Below are 25,773 nucleotides of genomic sequence, written 5' to 3'. Positions count from 1 at the left end.
ATCAAGAATATTAACAAGTAGTAGAGTAACTCTAGAGTCTCTACTGTCCAGAGAAAAGGCCTTCTACTAGATCTTAGAGGAGCATTGCAAGAGCCTTAGTGAGGTCAGGGTGTAGGATGATCACCACCCCACCTCATCTCCAACTCCCAACTCTTCTCAAAAGTACATTTACATTTAAAGCATTTAGCAGATGCTCTTCTCCAGAGCGACTTACAAAAGTGCTTCACTGTTTACCCAAGATTAACCTCAGCTAGTTTGAATAGGGTAAAATTCAAAGATCCTCTAATCTTAGACTCTACTAAACACAAGTCAATATGGAGACCATAATACTCTACTCTTCACCCAAGTACTCTCAGAAGAGGAGGGTCTTCAGTCTGGGTTTGAGGACAGCGAGCGTTGGACTCTGCTGTTCGGACACCCAGGAGAAGCTCGTTCCACCACTTCGGTGCAGGACAGAAAAAAGTCTGGACACTCGTCTTCCGTGGATCTTAAAGGATGGCGGGTCGAGACGAGCCGTACTTGAAGCTGGAAGGGCTCTTGGTGCAGATTGGCTTTTGACCATTGCCATCAAGTACAGAGGAGCTGGCTGGTCCAGTCTTGGCTTTGTAGGCCAGAGTCAGGGTTTTGAATCTGATGAGGGCAGCAGCTACAGGAAGCCAGTAGAAGATCATTTGAAGAGAGAACGCAGCAGTGGAGTAACATTGCTGAAAAGTACTGGATGGAGCTCCACCATCCATCATTCCAGAGAGCACAGTTCTTCCACTGCTCCACAGCTCAATGCTGGGGGCTCTATGCCCCTGTTATGGTGCCAATAGGTTCATATTCATCTGCTCCAGAGGGTCCTAATGTTTTGGCAGTACTTCTCTACAGGGAACCTAACAAGCTTAAGTTCCTAAACGAATAGATGCAGAACGTACTAAGCAGTACTAAGTTTAAGACCCCTCTGCCCACCTCTAAAGGTCTAAAGGTGAGCAGTACGTGGTTCACTTGAGAAGAACTTAAGCTAACAGCAAAGTCTGTGACTTGATCTTAGTACTGTTGGTTGCTGCACCTCAGAGGCCTGGTGTTTCCTGTCTTGAAATTACATCAGTTTCAGTCCTTCGAGTAACATCTGGCCATTTTTAACGTTTCAGTGAATGCTGGATTGAAGCCAGTGTGGCCTTCATGCTACCAGTCCTAAAGAATCAACAAGCACCTCTGTACCTTGCCCCTTATTTACAGCTTGCTTTTATTTAACTGAGGACCAGAGTTCACATCATCCGTGCCCCACCATTATGTCCTCCCCTTGCCACACTGTCCCAGTCTCTGATCTGCTAACATGAGCAGGTCCTTGCGAGACACATCTATAGTCGTGGTGATGAGGTGAGGAGCGCAGGTTAGATAATATATATAAGGACAACTGCAAACTGATGGTCCACTAAACATTATACAGCCAGCCTTATAATATCATATATACCAGTGCAAAGACATCAGTATACAGTAATATTTACAGTAAAATATGTAATATATATATATATATATACAGTAATATAGACGTATACAGTAATTCAGCCCCAGTAATGACAACACTACAGTGAATATCTCTGGGTGATATAGAGAGGTATGGAACTTTTCATCCATACCAGCCTTTTCCAAGAGTTTATTTTCAGTGAGTGAATATATAAATATGTAATTATTTATTAATGTGTAATTTATGTATATTTATGGATAAATGTATTAATAAATATGTAAAGCATATTTTATGTATCTATAAATGTCCTTTTTATTATTTGAATCTAAATGGATTGATGAATCAAATATTTAGTCTGTCAGTTATTTAATTAGTAAGTGAGTTGGGTAGTCAGCGATTCTCTCAAGTCAATTAGTTCATTAGTATGTTATTCAGTAAGTTGGCTGGTCAGTTATTAGTTAGTCAGTTATGTAGCGACTCAATTATTTAGTCAGTGAGTCAGTACGTCAGTCAGTCATTCGGTCAGTTTGTCGTTTAGTCAGTCAGTCAGTCATTCAGTTTGTCATTCAGTCCATCAGTCATTCAATTAGTCAGTTTGCCATTGTCATTCAGTCAGTCATTTAGTCAGTCTGTTAGTCTTACAGTCAGTTATTTGCTGTCAGTCATTTAGTCAGTACGTTAGTCATTTAGTCAGTCAGTCATTTAGTCAGTCTGTTAGTCTTACAGTCAGTCAATAAGTCATTCAGTCTGTCAGTCCTTTAGTCAGTCTGTTAGTCTAACAGTCAGTTATTTGCTGTCAGTCATTTAGTCAGTAAGTTAGTCATTTAGTCAGTCAGTCATTTAGTCAGTCTGTTAGTCTTACAGTCAGTTATTTGCTGTCAGTCATTTAGTCAGTACGTTAGTCATTTAGTCAGTCAGTCATTTAGTCAGTCTGTTAGTCTTACAGTCAGTTATTTGCTGTCAGTCATTTAGTCAGTACGTTAGTCATTTAGTCAGTCAGCCATTTAGTCAGTCTGTTAGTCTTACAGTCAGTTATTCAGTCAGTCAATAAGTCATTCAGTCTGTCAGTCCTTTAGTCAATCTGTTAGTCTTACAGTCAGTTATTTGCTGTCAGTCATTTAGTCAGTAATTTAGTCATTTTGCAGTAAGTCAGTCATTTAGTCAGTCTGTTAGTATTACAGTCAGTTATTTGCTGTCAGTCATTTAGTCAGTCAGTCATTTAGTCAGTCTGTTAGTCTTACAGTCAGTTATTTTCTGTCAGTCATTTACTCAGTCATTTACTCAGTCAGTCTGTCAGTCCTTTAGTCAGTCTATTGGTCTTACAGTCCGTTATTTGCTGTCAGTCATTTAGTCAGTCAGTCGTTTAGTCAGTCTGTTAGTCTTACAGTCAGTCAGTCAGTCATTTAGTCAGCCTGTTAGTCTTGCAGTCAGTTATTCACTCTGTCAGTCATTTAGTCAGTAAGTTAGTAAGTCATTAATTCGGTCAGTTATTCAGTCAGTCAGTAAGTTAGTAAGTCCTTAATTGGGTCAGTCAGTCAGTCATTTAGTCAGTCTGTTAGTCTTACAGTCAGTCAGTCAGTAAGTTAGTAAGTCCTTAATTGGGTCAGTCAGTCAGTCATTTAGCCGGCCTGTTAGTCTTACAGTCAGTCAGTCAGTCATTTAGCCGGCCTGTTAGTCTTACAGTCAGTCAGTCAGTCATTTAGCCAGCCTGTTAGTCTTACAGTCAGTCAGTCAGTCATTTAGCCAGCCTGTTAGTCTTACAGTCAGTCAGTCAGTCATTTAGCCGGCCTGTTAGTCTTACAGTCAGTCAGTCAGTCAGTCAGTAAGTTAGTAAGTCTTTAATTGGGTCAGTCAGTCAGTCATTTAGTCAGTCTGTAAGTCTTACATTCAGTCAGTCAGTCAGTTAGTAAGTCCTTAATTGGGTCAGTCAGTCAGTCATTTAGTCAGTCTGTTAGTCTTACAGTCAGTCAGTCAGTCATTTAGCCAGCCTGTTAGTCTTACAGTCAGTCAGTCAGTCATTTAGCCAGCCTGTTAGTCTTACAGTCAGTCAGTCAGTCATTTAGCCGGCCTGTTAGTCTTACATTCAGTCAGTCAGTCAGTTAGTAAGTCCTTAATTGGGTCAGTCAGTCAGTCATTTAGTCAGTCTGTTAGTCTTACAGTCAGTCAGTCAGTCATTTAGCCGGCCTGTTAGTCTTACAGTCAGTCAGTCAGTAAGTTAGTAAGTCACTAGCTGGCTGATTAGTTAGTTAGTTAACTGGTTAATTGGTTGGTTGTGTGCTGTATTGATCTGTGTGTGTTTCCCTCTATTACAGCTTCATTACTCACACAGTCACACAGCCTGTCCCTGTTATCTCCTCAGTGCAGGTCTGCCAGTGTCTGTCAGTCTGGGCGGAGCCGGACTTACTGCTCGCGCTCTCTGTGTGGAGGGAGAAGTCTCCTCCCAGATCCTCCACAGCGGGGCGTGTGTGTGTGTGTGTGTGTGTGTGTGTGAGTGTGTGTGAGTGTGTGTGAGTGTGTGAGTGTGTGTGAGTGTGTGAGTGTGTGAGGAAGGAGGGGGGAGCGCAGTCTACCCGGTAAAATCAGCACTTTTCGCCGCTCGGTTCGGCTCGCGCTGCTGCCTCTGTCGCCTCGGAAACCCGGAGACTTCCACACACACCTCAGGTACGTACACACAGCGGGGGTCGGGGGTCGGTGGGAGGGCTGGGGAAGGGGCCTAAACTCCTAAATCCTTCAGTATACAAAGCTTGAAAAGTGACTGTAGCACTGGAGGGGCTGCACGGTGTGCACGAGCCCGTGAGCCCACTCACCCAAAAGTGCTATCTCGATGCACTTTGTGGAGTCTCGTGCTCTCTGTTTGTGCACGGGGCAAAGGTCTAACTTTAGTAGGTAGTGTTTTGTGCACGGGCACCCACGCGCACTCGGGTCAGTTACTCCAAGGTTCAAACACCTAATCCTTTTATTTGACCCTTTCTGCGCGCGGAGGACCGACCCGCACATATGTTGCCCTGCAGGAGCGTGCACGCGTTAGCAGGGGGGAAGCTCATGCACATCTCTCCGTCATGTTCCCCTCTCCAGCCTCCCTGCAGGACCCTAGTTTCCAGCCTCGCCGCAGCCTCCAGCGGACTGCTCCGGGGAAAGATGGCCGGGAACGAAGCGCTCTCCCGCCGGAGCAAAGTGCTCACCGTGGACACCATGAACGCCAACGTGAAGAAAGTGGAGTACGCCGTGCGCGGGCCCATCGTGCAGCGCGCCGTGCAGATAGAGAAGGAGCTGAAGGAGGTATGGCTCAGCACGTGCATGCATGCGTGCATAATGCAGCTATCATCGCCCAGAGTTAGTCAAGCTCTAACATTGAGATCGTCGTATTTCCTCGTATCTCCAAAAATGCAACTTTACAATTAAGCAACAACAACAAAAAAAATCTTAGCTTTCAGTGGAAGCCAATGGAAAAATATTTGTAATTTTGGAGCATTTCTATTGGTCCATTTCTCATGAAATTTGGACAACATATAATGAACAACTGGCAGATGTTTTATTCAAGGTGAAACATTCAGAAATGCATCTCTATCTTATTGCATCATCACATTTCTGGCAAATTTGAGCTTTATTTTTTATGTATCAATTTATTTATATAAGTATTCAATATATCAGCTTTCATGATGAATGGACCAATAGAAATGCACTAAATCTGAAATGTGAAATATGTTTTTACATTGACTTACATTAAAAGTTGGCATTTGTAAAGTTGCAGTTTTGGGGATGCAAGGTTTTTGCGTGACAGTGACAGTATAAAATATTTACATTCATTAAATTAATTAAAATCCCTCATATGGTTTTATTCTATTATTATAGTATATATTATATATATAGTCACTGTCACAGATAAACCTTGTATCTCCAGAATGGCAAACAGTAAAAGTAACTTTCAATGTTACGTCAATGTAAAAATATTTTATCCCAAGTCATTCTGCAGAATTTCTTTTGGTTCATTCATCATGATAGCTGCAAACATTTGGATGATATATTGTAATGTAAATAAATAAATTAATACAGAAATCATAAAGCACAGCTTTTGCCAGAAATATGATTATGATGCAGTAAGATACAGTCACACAAACAACTGGCAGATTTGTATTATGTCAAAAAATGAGCCAAACATGAGCAAACCTGGAGATACAAGGACAAAACCCTCTGTTTTGAACTATTTTTAAAGATAAAATCCTCAGCTGCTCTTTATAGCGTGTTATGAAGCATCAGTAAAAATGGCGAAAAGCCGAGCCAGCTTCTTCTGTGGTCACATGCTGTCTTTGGATGCATCTGGCTATTTCTACAAGTTTAGAATTAAATGAACCCAATTTAAAACTGTCCCAATAAAAACACAACTGGCAGCACATGAATACAGTCATGAATCCATTGCATCATCATAATTCTTTCCAAAAGAATCGAGCTTGAAGAAGCGATTGTGTTGATGTAACATGTTATTTGTGTGCAGCCACAGCGCAGACCATTGTCTTCAGTGCAGGTGACTCTTTGCAACCTTTGAGTAGCTAAAAGGCAGGGACAACTTTTAAGAGCGTGTTCTGAGACGTTCTGGGACCCAGGACCAATTATCGGAGCCCCATGGCTCTGGGAGTCTGGTGCAGCTACCAGTTTCCACCGTTGCTCCATCAACAATGGTTGGTGTGCAGCTCCCTCTGGGCCTATTGAAGTCAACACTACGTTATTTAATACCGCGGTCATTCAGGGCCATGTTTGTTTGGGTGGCACCGATTAGTTAGCTGGGCCTGTTCTGTTCTATAGGCATCTGCATTGTTGCTGGTATTTCAGTGAGATGTGTCATTGCTGTTACAGTGATCGTGTGATTGTTGCTTTGAAAGCAAACAGGAAGACCGGCCTCATACACCTAAATATCAGACAGTTTTTTGGAAGGGAATGGAAGATATTGAGTTGAGCACCAGAATTCTCAAACACTAGGGTGTGGGATTCATGCAGGGTTTCAGCTTGAGCCTGCAGGTCAGATTAGATGTTTCTGAGCTCTAACTCCACCCCAGGGCCTAAAAATGGTTGAGTGAGGGATCATATTAACCCTTAGGAAGGTGTAATTGAAGGTATTATGGCTGTTTGCTGTGCTATTCTTATGTAATTACATAATTATATATTTAATTGCATATGAAATGCATTCAAATGCATTATACACACATTGAAGTGCATTTACATTTGATTTACATTCTGTGTATTAAAAGATATTTTTATTAACCCCTTAAACTACCTATGGGCCAACCAATAGAAAAACGTCTATTACCAAAGAATAGCCCCACCAGTTTGTACAGATGTCCCTGTAGTTACTAAATAATACACCTTAGTGTGTAATAAGCCTTTTAAGCCTGCATTAAAGGGTTAAAAGCAATATAATGTGACAACTTGCATTTATTGCTCCCGGGCTCCCCCTACAGTCACGTTGTGAAGTTTGAGCTTTGAGCCACTCCTAAAGGACACGCTTTACACATGCATTTCTGGAACATCAACGTGATTTTGAGGCATTTAAAAAAAACATTGTCGCTTTAAACCATGCAGTGCTGTGGTGTTCATGGGGCTCAAACCCTGTCTCTTAACAAGCAGGCAGTTAGACAGTCACACCACTCCAGAGCTGTGAAACCATCTACATTTCTGTGCCCAAAAATGAAGGGAAAGGTAAATGTACTCAGAACTGTACGTGTTTATGTAGCGTAATTTCACAGCACTAGACCAGCCCTACGGTCTAACTGCTGCTCATAAAAGACAGTAGGTCATGAGTTCAAATGCCAAGTGGAGTTAACTCAAAAACGCTCTGCAATCAGTTACTGTAGCATTTAATGTTTAAGCGAAGCTGGACTACTGCACCAAATTACCTGCATTTTTTTTCATTTTACCGCATCTGTAACCCTACAGAAACAAATGTTGGGCATTTTAATGATAATAATCCAAGTGGATTAGCATTATATTCATTATCATATTAAAACATATTGGATATCTGCCTGAGCCCACACTTTCTAAATCAGTGCATCCCTGATTCGTAGGGTTATTTAATGTAATGAGTTGCTGTCACCTGACCAAACCGTCACTGTTACAGAACAAACTGTTGGCCTCGGGCCAGCCCCTGAGGCTGCATTGTTTCTTGGAGAGGAAACCGGTTTAGCATTGGTTGGTCTTCTTTGCACAATCTAACACACCCAAATCTCAAAGTCTACCAGTCGTTCACTTCTGAAAGCCCTTGCTCAACATACCAAGTTGCTCACAGGCCAGGTTGATCATTGTCAGCAGACGAGCCAGTTTCCGCAGAGTGGAAAGGGAACGCATAGGTTACAGCGATGACACATGAGTCATGACGTAACAACTACAGCTAAACCCGCTGCGCTGGGCAATGAGAGAGAGACTGAAGTCCACTTTCCGTATCGGAGATCCAGTTGGCTCCAGATGAATGGTGCTGACCCCTGTTTTCTCTGTGGAGGTGTAATTACAGGTCAGTTTATCTGGCCCTGAAAGATCAAACGGTGTTGGTCACTCAGATACACAGTGAAGTGCCACATGGTTTAACAAATGCTGATAAGCCAGAACATTAAGACCACTCATAGACCGATAGAGTGATAATGTTGATTCTAGATCTCATAACAAGCGAAGATCTGGGATGTACACTATATGGACAAAAGTTTTGGGACACATGCTCATCTGCTCACATTCTCTGCTGTCCAGGGAGGAAGGTTTTCTACTACATTTCGGAGGATCACTGCATTGAATTTGATTGCGTTCAGCGACAAGAGCGTTAGTGAGGTCAAGATATTGGATGGAGCACCAGCCATCATTCCAGAGAACACAGTTCTTCCACTGCTCCACAGCTCAACGCTGGGGGGCTTTGTACCCCTCTAGCCCACGCCTGGCATTAGGCAGCATGGAGCCAATAGGTTCATGTTTATCTCCTCCATAGAGTACTATTCTATTGGCAGTACTTCTTCACATGGACAACTGTGTCAGAAATGGGTTAAAGTGGGTGACTGCATTGATAAGACACAGATATTTGGACACAGTGTATGTTAGATGGTTAGAGTTAGGATTAGGGTTAGGATTGGTGTTAGGTTAGGGTTACTGTTTAGGGTTAGGTTTATTTTAGGGTTAGGATTATGGTTTAGGGTTAGGGTTATGTTACGGTTTAGGGTTAGGGTTATGTTACGGTTTAGGGTTATGGTTTAGGGTTAGGGTATTGGATGTGGGATGTGAATATGAACCCTGAGCAACTTTGACCAGGGTTGAATCGCTATGGCCGGACCCCGAACAATGGTTCCATGTTTGTAATGGAGGTGTGTGAGTGTGAAGAACCTTTTAAAAGGGGTAGCCTACTTTATGAGTCCTATCTTACGTGAAGAGCTGTAATTGAAAACTGCTCAGTAGAAATATCGTACCAGTATCGAATATCGAGTATGGGCTGATACAGAGGCTTCAGTATCAGTACCTCCGTTGGGGGAAGAAGAGTTGGTATTGGGCCATCTCTAATTTTCATTAATATTTTGCAGGCCTGCAAACATGGCCGAAGATACTTTGGGGTAAAACCCAATAAAGTGTGCTTACCGAAGAGGTCGTGACCCCGAGCAGAAACGATTGTCATGGGAACAGACAGCATTGGTGTTTGCTGAAGCCCTCTGTAAATTGGAGGTTGTATTCCAGCAGAGCTCAGCATGTGACAGGCAGGCTTTGTTTAAAATATTCAGTAAAAGGCAGGAGGGAACTTTGTTGGAGGTGTCAGCTTCAGCTTCAGAAGCTGTGTGAGAAACTGAGCTTCATCTGAAATGAGCCTAAATTGTCACTGTTCTCAGTCTGAGGCTCTGGGATGCCATAGAGAATGCTAACGTGAAGAAAACAGGTTGCCCCATTTACCTAACTTCACTGGAATTCTCTCTCTCCCTCTCCCTTTCCTCCTGCAGCCAGGCCTGGCCCATTCATGTCTTACTGGTATTTTAATCCTCTGCTTTGTTAAATGAATATAAGGCTGTTTTTATCCTCAGTTTAATGTGAGCTTTTGTTTTTAAGCTTTTCTTGTAGTCCTGTAGACCCTTGCCCCCCCTAGCCCGTCTGCAGTTACATTTTGTAGCCCCTGCTCTTTTGGGTCTGTCATTTAAATGTCTGTGCTGTGGCTTTGCCCTGGGGTGTTTTAGGCATTTTTCCTCACCTGCTTAAAACCTCACCCTTTTCTCTTTGTGCCAGAATAACTGAGTGATATTGGCTGTGTGTTTCGGCCTGTGGGGTAGAAGTAGTGTTTGCGTAGTTGATAGCATGCTAGTCTACTTTTAGTTGACTTGCTTAAGTGAAGAACTTCAGATTGGTGTTGCCACCAAGTCTAATACCATGTCTAATAAAGCCCCCCACCCGCATTGAGCTGTGGAGCAGTGGAACTACTGTGTTCTCTGGAATGATGGATGGTGCTCTATGCAGTACTTTGGGGATGAGGTGTTATGTATGGTAATAATCAAACATACTGACCTCACTGAAACTCTTGTGGTTATATTTAATCAAATCCTCACAGTAGAAAACCTCTCACTGGACAGTCGAGATTACAAAAGCAGGATACATTTTTAATACCCTTGATTTCGAAAACAACCAGTGAATGAGTAGGTGTCCCAATACTTTTGTCTGTATAATGTATATGATTCGAAATGAAGCAATCGAAGCAGAGCCCTGTACACTTCAGAGTTCATCCTGCTACTTCTGTCAGCAGTCATAACATCAATAAACACCAGCGGAGCCATACATGCCCATGCCATAACAGTGCCTCCACCATGTTTCACAGATGATGTGAACTGCTTTGCCTGAAGAACCTTTCCTACTCCATACTCAGGTTAATCTAGGTTTGATTGATCCAAAGACTCTTGTAGCAGAGCTGATCTGTCTGTTTAGATGTTTCTAGCAGTCTAATGGTGTGACCAGGGGATAATATCTTAAAGTAAACCCTCTATGTTTAAATTCATGAAGGCGACTCTTGATTAAAGACCTCGACAATGATACGCCTAACTTCTTGAGAGTGTTCTGAGTAACATCCTCTAAATACCATCTCTACCGTGCTCCCTGTCATTTATCATTCCTGGTCTGGCCTTCTTATACCACAAAAGAGAAGCCATCCAAGCTCCAGCTCTAAACTCCTCAGAATTCTCCCCCATCATCTTACAGTCTCCTCATAAGCTAAAGTCCTGGTCCAAACTAGAAAAAGGAAAGGATCATGCTTTCATCTACTGTAGTTGTCTTCCAGGTCTTGTGGTGTGGCTGAGCATGAAAAATGACCCAAATTGTTGATAGTCCACTCTTGAAGTTGTTATTTCAGGCCAATGACAGCCTCTTTCATTCACTTTGATACCATATTGAGAGTTGCCCAATACCTACCAACTGTCCAATTACTTTTGAGTCTGTTAAAGTGAGGGAAATCAAAGGTCTAGCTCCTAAATGGTTTCTAAATGGCAATATTTGTGTTAAATCTTGTTAAAAAGACACTGTTAGAAAATTGGTGACTGTCTAAATACCTTTAATCTGACTTATTTACAGGACTCGTGTTGATGTTTTCGCAGTCTGACCAAACTCCACGTGCAGCCTCTAACAGTGCAGCTCTGCCTAACCGCAAACTTCTCCAGTTTCCAATAAAACCACCCACCCACAGACAGAAGAAGATAGGAGGTTAGGCTGGCTCCAGGGGTGTTTCTCACATGGCCTTTCCTGATTGGCTAGGGCTGACAGGCATCTCTTTTTCCCAGCCAGTAGGACGATAGGGGGTCCCTAACGGCGCGGGTTATTTATTCAGCGGATGGGAGGTTTCAGAGGATGGTCTTGGCAGCTACTTCTATTGGACGGAGCGCAAACTCCCCACAGAAAGACATCTGCGGCCCATCACTCTCATTAGCTGCTCTCGTACACACCATCTGTTGGCTGTGGCAGCTGTTGGTTTTTTTTTGCATGCCAAAACAGCTGGAGTTAATGGCTCACATGAAAGTGGGGTGGAGCGGATTAGAGAGATGACTTTGTACAAACGGCAGCGAAAAGTTGAGAAGCTGCTCAGTGAAGATTTACTGAAGGAAATTTTTAAACCAGTTCATTCACCATTAGGTTTTGATAGCAAGGTTTAGTTATTGAGGCCTTGCTAAATTAATATCCATGACTAAGCCTATAAAATCTATACAGATTTTACCCCCACTGATTCAATCAGCTGACACCGATCCAATCCAAACTTTGTGTTGTGTGCTGGGATGGTGATCACCCACTAAATAGGGTCTAATGGCAGAATGCAATCAAATCCTCACAGCAATTGTCCTCCAAAATCTAGTCGTAAGCCATCGTACCTGACAGTAGAGACAGTTTCTCCGATAAAAGCAGGATAGCCTCTTTTTAATACCCTTGATTTTAGAAGAAACAATGAATGAATGAACAGGTGTCCCAATACTTTTGTCCATGCAGTGTACAGTATATCTTCAGACTGTAATACTGGAACCTTGACAGCATTTTCTGGTTGGATGGATGCATGTACAGCATATTACATTATGTGCTCCAGCATCCAAGTCACATCTGACCTTCTGATCCTATGCTCCTAACACGCTCGTCTTCTACGTGCTGATGGTCATCTTCCTCCACAGTCTGCATTCTTGTGAAACCCTTCTGACCCCTGTTTACTCTTATCTGAAGCCAGAGACAGAACGTGCTGTTATTTTCTCACATGTTCTTGAAGTGTGGCTGATTGTTTACAGTGATAAACACAGAGCAGACTTTCTCTATCATTTATATCTGAATTGAGATTCAGGCTTTATAGCTCCATCTGTGAGGAGGACAGGTGGCAGGGATGGGCAACAGGGTCCCGGAGTCCCGCCCAGTTTGCTTGGATTGGTTTCTCTGCTCCAGGAGGCCCACGAATCCGGCCCACGAATCCAGGCCCCGAGTGGAATAAGGGGCTGTCACTATGACCAGCGGATTGCTGTTTCGAATCCCTGTCAGCAGCCGGAGCACCGACCGAGTGCAGTTGGCCTTGCTCTCTTCAGGGTGGGGAGATGGTGCTTTCTCCCTACATCACTCCAGCGCAGTTCTGGCCTCCAGTGCAATTCTGGTCTGCAGGCTAATGCATCAGAGCCGGCTTTCCTTCGAGCGCATTAGGGGCCGCTCTGAAAAAGAGGCGCTGGCTGGCAGAGCAGGTGTTGGAAGCGGCGTGTGTCGGCCTTCACCCTCCCAGTGGCGGGAGCATTGCATGTGATGGGGAGAATATGTATGGGTTGGGATTGCCCACCCCTGGCTTTTGGTGATACTAGCTTTTGCACCAACCATCTAACTATTTAAAAAATCCAAGAAAAGCAGGGATGGAAAGGTCAGGTCTAGAAAGTAAAAATCCACCCCAGGATTTTGTTCCGACTGCTTGGGCAACTAAGACTGCCAGTCAGAACCAGTCATTCAGATACACTCATCTCATGCACTGATCTTTATCAGCTGTGTGGGACCTATCATCATCAACATGACCTGATCTGCCAACAAGACAGAGCCAGACCCCACAGCGCTCATCTAGTAATGGAGGAAGTTCAGGTGATGCTATGGCAACACAGTCGCCAGATTTAACCACCACTGAGAGCTCTGTTTACAAGTGTGTTGGGAAACGCGTGGAGAAGAAAAACCCAACCACTGTAGGAGTGTAGGTGTGTGTGGACAGTAGTGAAGGACGGCAGTGTGTGGAAGCAGTGTTGTATTTTAAGGAACCGTTATGGAAATAAGACCAAGCAGAGGCGAGGTGCTAGGTAGTCATCGGAAGCGTAGGAGGACCCAATCATACTAATATTTTGCACAATCTGAGCCTGTCCTAGTGAGCAGCAATGAAATCTCAGCAGTTTTGGGATTTAAGGTGGAAATCGAGAGTTTGTTGGGAGGCTTTAACTGGTCACTCTGTGAAAGTGCTTCTGCAAGGAGCAAACACAGAGAAACAGCACAACTGCTGAGGTCAGCGGGTGGCAGCTGCTGTTCTGTGCTAATTGTTTGCTTGGCTGATAAGCAGAGTGTGTGGTGCTCCGCAGCTGCTGCTGCAGGCCTTTAGTACAGACAGCTGAGAAGGTCATAAATTCAGAAAAGGATATTGCAACTATGCCCCTATTTGTTCACTATATAGGCAAAAGTATTGGGACCCCTGCTTGCGTATTCATTGATTGTTCCTTCCGAAATCAAGAGTATTAAAACAAGAACTCATCCTGCTTTTGTTGGAGTACCTGGGAGCATTGCTGTGAGAATTTGATTGATTGCATTCAGCAATGGATGGAGTATTCCATCATTCCAGAGAACACAGCACTAGAGGCTTTATACCCCTGTAGCCCACGCCTGGCATTAGGCAGCATGGTGGCAATAGGTTCATGCTTATTTGCTCCAGAGAGTCCTATTGTATTGGCAGCATTTCTCTACAGGGAGTAGACAAGCTGTGTGTGTGTGTGCATTTGCACATCTGTGTCAGCAATGGGTGCAACTTAAAGTAGCTGAATGCATTTATTAGAAGGGGTGTCCACAAACATTTGGACATCTAGTGTAAGTGCTCAGTTTGGACGCTGAATCATTAAGGCCAAGTCGTTTTGCAGTGGAGCTTCAAGACTAGTGAAGCTCAGGCTTGACTGTAAAACAGTACTGATTGTAGATAGCTATAACTCTCCATAAATGCTAACTCTGGCGCTTTGTACTTTACAGGGAGTGAAGAAACCCTTCAACGAAGTCATCAAAGCCAACATTGGAGATGCCCATGCAATGGGACAGCAACCCATCACTTTCTTCAGACAGGTAGCATCACCATCCTCTTCCTAGATCTCCATGTTAGACATTCCTGCCAGGTTCTTCTTGCATTATGAACCTTACATACACTTTTAATGAAGGCTGTTCCTCAAGGGTTCTTTAGTAAAGATGATGAAGTAGGATCAGTCATTTGAGCTTTCCTCATTAAGGGGTTCTTAGCATGGCTGGAAACACCTTCTCAGCAGGTCTCTGCATGTCTGTACAGTATATTTTTAATCTACAGCTTTATCGCTGTGCTTCTCTTCAAGGTCTTGGCGTTGTGCTCTTATCCAGAACTGCTTGACGATAACAAGTTTCCAGAGGATGCCAAGAACCGTGCACGGCGCATTCTTAAGGCATGTGGAGGAAGCAGTATCGGTATGTTTTATACTACATTTAATGTAATACTACACACCATGTGATTGGCTAATGCTAATTAATGATAAGTAATCCAACCCTGTTGTTTCAGCAGGTTTTTGGATGTGAAGCATAACTCACTAACTCATTTACTCCATGAGGGGGCGCTAATTACTTCTCAGATAGCTTTTGGTGCCTTACATTAATGACACTGTGTGTCCTTGTTTATCATACTTGTCATTCAGGTGATGTCCTGTTGCTAAGTAAAATTCATGGCACTGTCCTCCTCTCTCTCACCTTTTTTAGGAGCATACACAGCCAGTCAGGGTATAGACTGTGTGAGGATAGACGTCGCCCGCTACATCGAACGTCGTGATGGCGGTATATCATGTGACCCAGACAACATCTACCTGACCACGGGGGCCAGTGATGGCATTGTGGTGAGTTCTGATTGTTTTTGGTTTTAATCCAGTATGAATCTGCTATGTGATATGTTATAATTGTGGAGCTATTTTTATCCAGTATGAGTTTTCAGTAGGTTTAGTTTTTATGCTTCTGGAGTAATACATGAGGGATGTTTGTCCAGTATGAATCTGCAGTGTGGTAGTTTTTTATGGTGTGACAGTAATAATTGTGGAGATATTTTAATCCAGTATGAATCTCCTTTGTGTGTATATGGTCTGACTAATGCTTGTGGAGTGATTTTAATCCAGTATGAATCTTCTTTGTATTTTTAGTTTTTTTTATGGTGTAACAGTAATAAATCAGAAGATATTCTAATCCAGTATGAATTTGCAGTAGGTTTAGTTTTTATGCTTATGGAGTAATACATGTGGAGGGATGCTTGTCCAGTATGAATCTGCGGTGTTGTAGTTTTTTATGGTGTGACAGTAATTCTGGAGATATTTTAATCCAGTATTTTAATCTACTGTATGTGTAGTTCATTTATGTGTGTGTATGTTTAGTTATGGGTCTGACCGTAATAACTGTGAAATTATCTTAATCCATTCTGAGTTTTCAGTAGGTTTAGTTTTTACCCAAAGTAATAATTGTGGAGTGATTTTAATCCAGTATGAATCTGGATTAATAGTTTTTATAGTCTGAAAGTAAAAATTTTTGGGGGATGCTTGTCCAGTATGAATCTGCGGTGTGGTAGGTTTTATAGTGTGACAGTAATTCTGCAGATATTTTAATCCAGTATGAATCTGCTGTGTGTGTATTGTGTACGGTCTGACAGTAATGCCTGTGAAACTGTTTAATCCAGTATGAATCTGCAAAAGGTGTAGTTTTTACACTTCCAGAGTAATGCTTGTGGAGGGTTAGTCCAGTATGAATCTGCAGTGTGGGTAGTTTCCGTGGTCTGACATTAATAATTATGGAGTGCATGGTCTTCTCTTATTGACTGAGCCAGAAGTCCTACTTTAAATCCAACACTGGACCAGCACTGCAAAGAAGGTGCTTAGAGTGAACAAAGAAAGCTTGTGCAAACATGCCGTGTGTTTGTTCACTGAGTTTGTCCAGGTTTGTTTGGAGAACATATAATGTATACTGACCTGGACTGCATTCCCCACATTATCACTATCACCTCTTCACCTCTTTGCTCTTTCCATCCTCCCTCCTTCAGACCATACTGAAGTTACTGACCGCAGGAGAGGGTCAGACCCGCACAGGTGTGATGATCTCCATCCCGCAGTATCCTCTGTACTCTGCCGCTATAGCTGAGCTTGGTGCCGTGCAGATCAACTACTACCTGAACGAGGAGAAGTGCTGGAGTCTGGACATCACCGAACTGCAGCGCTCCCTAGACGCTGCCAGAGAGCACTGCAACCCCCGCGTCCTCTGCATCATCAACCCCGGCAACCCCACAGGTACCACACCATCATAACCACACCTATAACCTTCAACCCAGCCAGCACTTAAAGCTGTACTTTGCACAGTGGACCTGGGAGGCTAATGTACTCTAGGCGACTCTAGCTTGTGAAAAAATGAGGACACCCCATGAACCCACATTAATTACAACTTTAAATCAGCTGCAGATGATCAGAACATGGTTGGAGAAGATTCTGGAGGAACCTGTCTTACTTAAACCTCAGACGTTTAGTCTGGTCTGCTCTTGATGGTTGAAGAGAGTGGTGAAGAAGATCAGCATGGCCAGATCCAGAGAGCTCTCTAAGGCCTTAGGCTGTAGATGCAGAGGAGTCTGGGAATGGGGGTTAAAGAGATCTCAGACTGTCCAGAAAATGATGTGATAAATAAATAAGCTGATGTTCTGCACCTGATTCTAATATTACACATTAGATGTAGTAATAAATGTGGGGATTTTACTAATGATTTTTAAAGGCATTTCTTCAGTTGTGTGAGTTTAATTAGTTTGTTAGATCTCTTAGTATTGATTGCATGGCGATTTATTAACAATTTTCTAAGTTTTCTTGGTGTCCTAATTTTTTCACATGACTATAGCCACCATTTTAGCACTGTGTGAACTTTGTCTACATTTGGAGTAAAGAGACAATTGTGTAAATGGGTTTCTTGGCCAGAGCATTGGTCCAAGACTGTGTTTATATACAGTAGATGTTGTTTTCTATTGATTTCTCAGCTAAAAAAGGCAAAACTCCTTTGTGACCTTGTGAGCCCCCTTAAAAGGGTATATCAGCCTGGCCATTTCAGCCACTTCAGGTTAATTATAGCCTTTACTCCTCTATTCTTGCTAGGTCAGGTACAGAGCAGAAAGTGCATTGAGGATGTGATCCGGTTCGCCGCCAAGGAGCGTCTCTTCCTCATGGCCGATGAGGTAATACAATATTTTCAAAGGAATTCTGTCACTCCTTATCCCTGCCATTACTTTCCTGTGTGTCAAAACCTTTCCCTTTCTCCCCCTACCCTCACTCTCTCAGGTGTATCAGGACAATGTGTACGCTGAGGGCTGCGCATTCCACTCTTTCAAGAAGGTGTTATTTGAGATGGGCCCGGAGTTCTCCAACACGGTGGAACTGGCTTCATTCCACTCCACCTCAAAGTGCTACATGGGAGAGTGAGTGCTTGTCTTACTGAGAGACGTCTATCAGCCGAGTTCAGTCCTCCCTATTCAGAGATTCATTCAGAAATTACAGTATAAAAAGGTCCACTTAGATTTACAGCTGGATTTTGACCGGTTCCCAGGCACTGTTTACTTTGTAAGTCGTGAGATTCACAATAGTGACTTGCTGTGAGGAGCGTAACTGAATCCTGGACTTGGCTGTACTGAACCTGCGTCCGGGAAAACTGCCATTCATGGTGGCTGTAATTTGAAACTTGATTAGCCCACAGTCTCTATCAATGAACTGCATTCTTCCCAAACCAGCTCCATCGTTTTTTTTTATTTCCAGAGCTCATAATCAGGTTCAAGTTTTAGCCCTTACGCTAAATGTATTGACTGTGTGCATGATCAATTCTTACATAATGCTGTATTTATGTCCAAATGTTTGCGGACACCCCTTCTAATGAATGCATTCAGCTACTTTAAGTTGCTCCCATTGCTGACACAGATGTGCAAATGCACACTTACAGGTTGTCTAGTCCCTATAGAGAAGTACAGCCAATAGAATAGGACTCTCTGGAGCAGATAAACATGAACCTATTGGCACCATGCTGTCTAATGCCAGGCCTAAGCTAGAGGGGTATAAACCCCCCCAGTATTGAGCTGTGGAGCAGTGGAAGAACTGTGTTCTATGGAATGATGCTTTGGATTGAGTTGGGGATGATGAGGTGGGGTGTTGATCATCCACCATCAATCAGATCTCACAGCAAAGCTCCTCCAAAACCTTCCCTGGACAGTAGAGACTGTTAAATGAGGTTAAGGCAAGTTGGGGTCCACTTGATCTTCCACTCTAAATCCAGCTGTCTGTTTGTTTCCTGTTTACACTCACATTCACGATACACAATGAACAGGTGTGGTATGCGTGGTGGTTATATGGAGGTGATAAACATGGATCCGGAGGTGAAGGCTCAGCTTACTAAGCTGGTGTCCGTGCGCCTGTGTCCTCCTGTGCCTGGCCAAGCACTCATGGCCCTGGTGACCAACTCCCCTCAGCCTGGAGAACCATCCTACGCTCAGTTCATTACGGTATAAACCCTCCTTCTCTCTTAAAGACTTTCAAACAGGCCAGCTGTGGCACTTCTTCTTTTCAGATAAGTGAAGAACATGGGTTGGAGACAGCTGAGGTTTCAGCAAGGTCTCAGGAAAGACAGCATTTAAAGGTTATGCTTAAATGACCATCCAGAGACAAGCGTGCATGTCTTTATTCTTTTAGTTAAGCACTTGATTAAGAGATTGCAGGGCTAGGCACCTAAAACAATACATGACATGTTCTGTGCCCTGCAGGAACGGACTGCCACGCTGAATGATCTGGCTCAGAAGGCCAAGCTGACGGAGGAGATTCTGAACACAGTGCCGGGAATCAGGTGTAACCCAGTGCAGGGAGCCATGTACTCTTTTCCCTGCATCACCCTTCCTGAGCGCGCCATTAAGGAGGCCAAGGTCACTCTCACCTTCCTCTGCTCCTCACTTTCATAACTATAACTAATAGTAATTCAAAGTGGAGACTTAGTAATTCATATTAGTGTGAAATAATTAATTGTAGATACTGAATAATTTATAACATATATTGAATAATTCACAGTAGTAACAAATCATTTATAATAAAAATTGAATAATTAATTGTAGATACTGAATAATTCATAGTAGATACTACAAAATTCACAGCAGTACTGAATAAGTTATAGTAGATACTGAATCATTTATAGTAGATACTGAATCATTTATAGCAGACATTGAATAATTCACAGTAATAACATCATTTATTATAAAATTGAATAATTAATATCAGTACTGAATAATTAATTGTAGATACTGAATTATTCATACTAGATACCTGATACTTAATAGTAGATACCTAATTGTAGATATTGAATAATTCATAGCAGATACTGAATAATTTATAATAGATACTGAATAATTTATAGTAGATACTGAATAATTTATAATAGATACTGAATCATTAATCATAATTAATAATGTATGGTAGTTACTGAATATTTTATAGAAATAACATAAACTAACATAATTGTATATGTGTGTGCAGGCGAAGGGCCAGGTTCCAGATATGTTCTACTGCATGAAGCTTTTGGAGGAGACGGGGATCTGTTTGGTACCTGGCAGCGGATTTGGTCAAAAAGAGGGAACCTATCACTTCAGGTATATTACTGCTTCTCTGGGTCAAGACTCCCTGGTCCAGGTGTAATTTTCATAGCTGCCACTAGTTGGCACTGGAGTATGTCTTTTCATTCATATTTAACCCTTTAATGCTGAGGCACAATAGCTTTGATATAGTGTGTATATATGTGTGTGTATATATATATATATATATATATATATATATATATATATAGCAATAAGCCATTATCAATGTCAGATGAGTTCCGAATGTCTGCAGCCTTTAACTTAACTCCCACTGCTCTCAGTTCAGTCTTGGCCACTCCTCACACTCTTCACTTGTCTTTTTTCTTGCCTCTCGTTTCCTACAGGATGACCATCCTACCACCCATTGATAAACTGAAGACAATGCTTGGCAAACTGAAGGAGTTCCATCAACGATTCACCCAGCAGTACTCTTAACCCCGGCCTTATCAAGCTGCCTGGACCATGCTTTTAAAAATAAAGGTGCTAGAAATGGTTCTTTGAGGGATGCCAACTATTGTTTTTTAAAGAACCATGTCTGTAAAAGAGATGCGAGTGTGAGAAACCTTTTAAAAGCAACTTTAAAAACCTTCACTTCAAGTTCTTCACTCTCACACATCTTTATTACAAACACACATCTCTTTATGGAAGCAAAAGTGGCTCTTTCCACAGAACCATTTGTAGCACCTTCATTTTTCAGAGTACAGACGCTTTCTCCACTATTCCCCAACCAACCAGAAGTGCCGAAAGCTGTTTCTCATGTGTGCCTTCTCAGATTGCCCTGTGCCTATTAAATGGGTCTGTTAGACCCTGCAGTACAGCTTGTTAGAGGCTAGATCCCAGTTCTGTGAAATGGTTCTTGCACTGCTGAACAGAGCTGTAGTGATTGTGGAATGGTGAGGGTATGATTAATAGCTCTAATGACAAATTACAAATGTTACTAATAGACTAATATGTGGCAGACTCTTTTTAATTTTAGCTGTATGTATGTATGTGTGTGTATGTATGTGTGAGTTAGCTGGTTAAGGGACCAACTAATTACCAAGTAATTACAGTAGGCAAGTAATTATCATTGGACAAGGCAGCATATGCAGTGCATACATGACAAGATGCAGTCTTGCACTTGTACAGTTATACACTACAATGTACGTACAATGTTTATACAGGTTTTAATGATGTATAATTTATAATATTCCATACAGTAAATGAGATTCTCTACAAGGACTCTGTTTCTTTGGGTGTAACCTTATACTTTGACCACAAGAGGGCAGACTTGCCTTGACAGAATTATGGGAATACTCCTACTTCTGTGTCTCAGTTAGGTCAACAATCCATACTGAGTTAATTAATACAACATTAATAAATGATCTGCAGCTGAAATTAATTAAACATTCTGTAAGATGTTTGGTCTGTGGCTCCGCCCCTCTGTTTACTGTTTATTCCCATCTGCAGGTCAAAACCCCCCCCCCCAATCACATGGCAGGGACGAGGCCTTCTTATTCTCAGATTCCTGACCATGGAGGGCTGTGGTATGGATGGGATTCAAACTTATAACCTCCTTCCTGTCTTTTGCAGCAGGCGGTTAGACAGTCACTCCACTCTAGAGCTGTGAAGCTGTATATTTTGTATGTAGTGTAATTTCATAGCTCTAGACCGGCCCTACGGTCTAACTGCTGCTCATCAAGTGTGAGGAGGTGATGAGTTCAGATCCCAGCAAGGGTTCATTGCTCCATTGTCAGAAGTCTCCCAGTCTGGGGATGTCATATGATAAGGGAGGGGTGCCTAACCTGCAGATGGGAATAAACAGTAAACAGATTGAGGGGGGCGGGGTCACAGACTAAACATCTTACAGAATATTGAAGCCGTTTCAGTTGCAGCTCATTTACGGATGTCATCCGTAACAGCATCGTTTTAAGTTGGACTGGCTTTCCGTGTTTTACAGTGATGTGTATGCAGAATTGAACACAACCTCACACTTGCAGTGCTATGCTGTGTGCATATCTTAATGAGTCTTAATGGGTCTGATGTGTATGTGGGTGTCCGTGTGTGTTTGTCCACACACTGACTCACTTTGCTGGTGTGCTCACATTCAGAAATACTTTATTGCCAAGTATGACGAGGCCAGCAGTAATCAGCTTTGGCAGTGCTGTTGCCCATGACAGTCAGCGTGAAAGAACATACAGCATGTGTGAATCCAACACAGAGGCACGAGCCAGTAGAACATACAAGACATGCATTCATCCAGATCTACTCATTCATACTTCATACTGGAGGCAACTCTTATTTATTAATCCATAACATAGAGCTGCACCATATGCTGTTTGATATTTTTTGATATTGGGTACTATTGATATGGCAGAAGGCTGGAATATGCAAATGAGACCATTAGCCAATCATTAAGCATCTTGACAAATCAGATTTCAGGATTTCAGGCTTCTGTGAGTCCATTATATAGTTATCAGGCCCATATTTAGCCACGCCACATAACTGATGGACTATTACAATAAAGTACCATGGTACACTAGATGTCCAAATGTTTGTGGACACCCATTTTAATGAATGAATTCAGGTATTTTTCAAGTTGCACCCAATACTGACACAGCACACACATGCACATAAAGCTTGTCTACTCCCTGTGGAAAGGTACTGCCAATAGAATAGGACTCTCTGAAGCAGATAAACAAGAACCTATTAGCACCATGCCTCCAAATACCAGGCATTGGCTAGAGGGGTATAACCCCCCCCCCCAGCACTGAGCACATTTGTTCCTTCAAAATCTAGTAGAAAGCCTTCTCCCCTGGACAGCAGAGACAGTTACTCCAACAAAAGCAGGATAAACTATTTTTAATTCCCTTGATTCAGAAAAACAATGAATGAGGTGTCCATATAGCGTCTGTAGAACAATAAATGGTCATTTAGATTGTGCACTAGCAATATTAAGTTTTTCTAAAAGGATTCTGCTGTCCCATTCAAAGCCACTTGGGAGTCTGGCAAATATCTGCAGCTTAGCTAACTTCACAAGCAAGAAAAGCAGCAGGCTCTTGCTGAGGAGCGTGGCGTGATCTGATGCTCAATGCGTTCTGCATGGCTCGGTTCAGTCTTGCTGTAACCAGGCACATTTTCCAGGTAGTTTTTATGAGATGAAATTAAAGATTTTTGTAACCTGAGCTAAACTTGCTGAACGCTGTCAGCGGGCCCCTTCCTTCACTGTCTCTGCAGAGTACTGTAGTGCTGGACGTCTGTAGGCCTGGAGGTGGCATTATAGGTCAGCTAAGGTCAATATTCACCCAAATGTCTTCCATAAATACATGCCTGTATAGATGATGTTGGGGGTTATGACTACTCTACCAGTTTAGGAGGTCTGCAGATAGATGACGTTGGGGGTTATGACTACTCTCCCAGTCTAGGAGGTCTGCAGATAGATGATGTTGGGGGGTTTGACTATATTACCAGTTTAGGAGGTCTGCAGATAGATGATGTTGGGATTTTGACTACTCTACCAGTTTAGGAGGTCTGCAGATAGATGATGTTGGGATTTTGACTACTCTACCAGTTTAGGAGGACTACAGATAGATGATGTTGGGATTTTGACTACTCTACCAGTTTAGGAGGTCTGCAGATAGATGATGTTGGGGGTTATGACTACTCTACCAGTTTAGGAGGTCTGCAGATAGATGATGTTGGGATTTTGACTACTCTACCAGTTTAGGAGGTCTGCAGATAGATGATGTTGGGATTTTGACTACTCTACCAGTTTAGGAGGACTACAGATAGATGATGTTGGGATTTTGACTACTCTACCAGTTTAGGAGGTCTGCAGATAGATGATGTTGGGGGTTATGACTACTCTACCAGTTTAGGAGGACTGCAGATAGATGATGTTGGGATTTTGACTACTCTACCAGTTTAGGAGGACTACAGGTAGATGATGTTGGGATTTTGACTACTCTACCAGTTTAGGAGGTCTGCAGATAGATGATGTTGGGGGTTATGACTACCAGTTTAGGAGGACTGCAGATAGATGATGTTGGGGGGGTATGACTACTCTACCAGTTTAGGAGGTCCCCAATGATGTTGGGGGTATGACTACTCTACCAGTTTAGGAGGTCCCCAATGATGTTGGGGGTATGACTACTCTACCAGTTTAGGAGGTCTGCAGATAGATGATGTTGGGGGTTATGACTACTCTACCAGTTTAGGAGGACTACAGATAGATGATGTTGGGGGTATGACTACTCTACCAGTTTAGGAGGTCTGCAGATAGATGATGTTGGGGGTTATGACTACTCTACCGGTTTAGGAGGACTACAGATAGATGATGTTGGGATTTTGACTACTCTACCAGTTTAGGAGGTCTGCAGATAGATGATGTTGGGGGTTTGACTACTCTACCAGTTTAGGAGGTCAGCAGATAGATGATGTTGGGGGGTTTGACTACTCTACCAGTTTAGGAGGTCTGCAGATAGATGATGTTGGGGGTTTGACTATATTACCAGTTTAGGAGGTCTTCAGATAGATGATGTTGGGTGGGTTGACTACTCAATCAGTTTAGGAGGTCTGCAGATAGATGATGTTGGGGGGTTATGACTACTCTACCAGTTTAGGAGGACTGCAGATAGATGATGTTGGGGGGGTTGACTACTCTACCAGTTTAGGAGGTCTGCAGATAGATGATGTTGGGGGTTTGACTACTCAACCAGTTTAGGAGGTCTGCAGATAGATGATGTTGGGGGGTTTGACTACTCAACCAGTTTAGGAGGTCTGCAGATAGATGATGTTGGGGGGTTTGACTACTCTACCAGTTTAGGAGGTCTGCAGATAGATGATGTTGGGGGTTTGACTATATTACCAGTTTAGGAGGTCTGCAGATAGATGATGTTGGAGGTTTGACTATATTACCAGTTTAGGAGGACTGCAGATAGATGATGTTGGAGGTTTGACTACTCTACCAGTTTAGGAGGACTACAGATAGATGATGTTGGGATTATGACTACTCTACCAGTTTAGGAGGTCTGCAGATAGATGATGTTGGGGGTTTGACTATATTACCAGTTTAGGAGGTCTGCAGATAGATGATGTTGGGGGTTTGACTATATTACCAGTTTAGGAGGACTGCAGATAGATGATGTTGGAGGTTTGACTACTCTACCAGTTTAGGAGGACTACAGATAGATGATGTTGGGATTATGACTACTCTACCAGTTTAGGAGGACTGCAGATAGATGATGTTGGAGGTTTGACTACTCTACCAGTTTAGGAGGACTACAGATAGATGATGTTGGGATTATGACTTCTCTACCAGTTTAGGAGGTCTGCAGATAGATGATGTTGGGGGTTATGACTACCAGTTTAGGAGGTCTGCAGATAGATGATGTTGGGGGGTTTGACTACTCAACCAGTTTAGGAGGTCTGCAGATAGATGATGTTGGGGGGTTTGACTACTCTACCAGTTTAGGAGGTCTGCAGATAGATGATGTTGGGGGTTTGACTATATTACCAGTTTAGGAGGTCTGCAGATAGATGATGTTGGGGGGTATGACTACTCTACCAGTTTAGGAGGACTGCAGATAGATGATGTTGGAGGTTTGACTACTCTACCAGTTTAGGAGGTCTGCAGATAGATGATGTTGGAGGTTTGACTATATTACCAGTTTAGGAGGACTGCAGTTAGTTGATGTTGGGGGGTTATGACTACTCTACCAGTTTATGAGGTCTGCAGATAGATGATGTTGGGGGGGGTTGACTACTCTACCAGTTTAGGAAGACTCCACGAAAGAACGGAAGTTATCTGTCTTCTTTCATTCATTCTCTTCTCCCTTGTACGTTACTCTCATCTCTTTTGTCATTCTCTCAGTGACGAATTTACAATTACACTACAATTAAGGCCTGCATTTGACTCGCTGTTACCATTATAGGAACAAACCTTCAAACAGTGGGCAGGAAAACCTAACTGCCAATCAGT

General features: G+C 42.7%; 1 protein-coding gene across 2 annotated transcripts; it reads left to right on the top strand.

Moving 5' to 3' along the window:
• The first annotated feature begins 3,991 nt into the window (after nucleotides 1–3,991).
• Nucleotides 3,992–21,032, top strand: gpt (glutamic--pyruvic transaminase). Of its 2 annotated transcripts, XM_072668487.1 has the most exons (12): nucleotides 3,992–4,111; nucleotides 4,526–4,729; nucleotides 14,159–14,248; nucleotides 14,509–14,617; nucleotides 14,903–15,036; nucleotides 16,221–16,464; nucleotides 17,308–17,387; nucleotides 17,491–17,627; nucleotides 18,524–18,698; nucleotides 18,957–19,112; nucleotides 19,717–19,829; nucleotides 20,159–21,032. In XM_072668487.1, exons 2-12 carry the CDS (start codon nucleotides 4,589–4,591, stop codon nucleotides 20,247–20,249), a joined length of 1,470 nt encoding a protein of 489 aa, XP_072524588.1. In that variant the 5' UTR covers nucleotides 3,992–4,111; nucleotides 4,526–4,588; the 3' UTR covers nucleotides 20,250–21,032. The 2 variants fall into 2 exon arrangements, with proteins under 2 accessions (XP_072524588.1, XP_072524589.1); XM_072668488.1 differs by lacking the exons at nucleotides 3,992–4,111; nucleotides 4,526–4,729 and adding an exon at nucleotides 11,121–11,140.
• Nucleotides 21,033–25,773: the final 4,741 nt, after the last annotated feature.

Source organism: Salminus brasiliensis, chromosome 23 (assembly GCF_030463535.1).
Source record: "Salminus brasiliensis chromosome 23, fSalBra1.hap2, whole genome shotgun sequence".
NCBI classification, from domain to species: domain Eukaryota; kingdom Metazoa; phylum Chordata; class Actinopteri; order Characiformes; family Bryconidae; genus Salminus; species Salminus brasiliensis.
The sequence above is the reverse complement of the archived record's forward strand: the minus strand, read 5'-3'. Positions and strand labels throughout refer to the sequence as shown.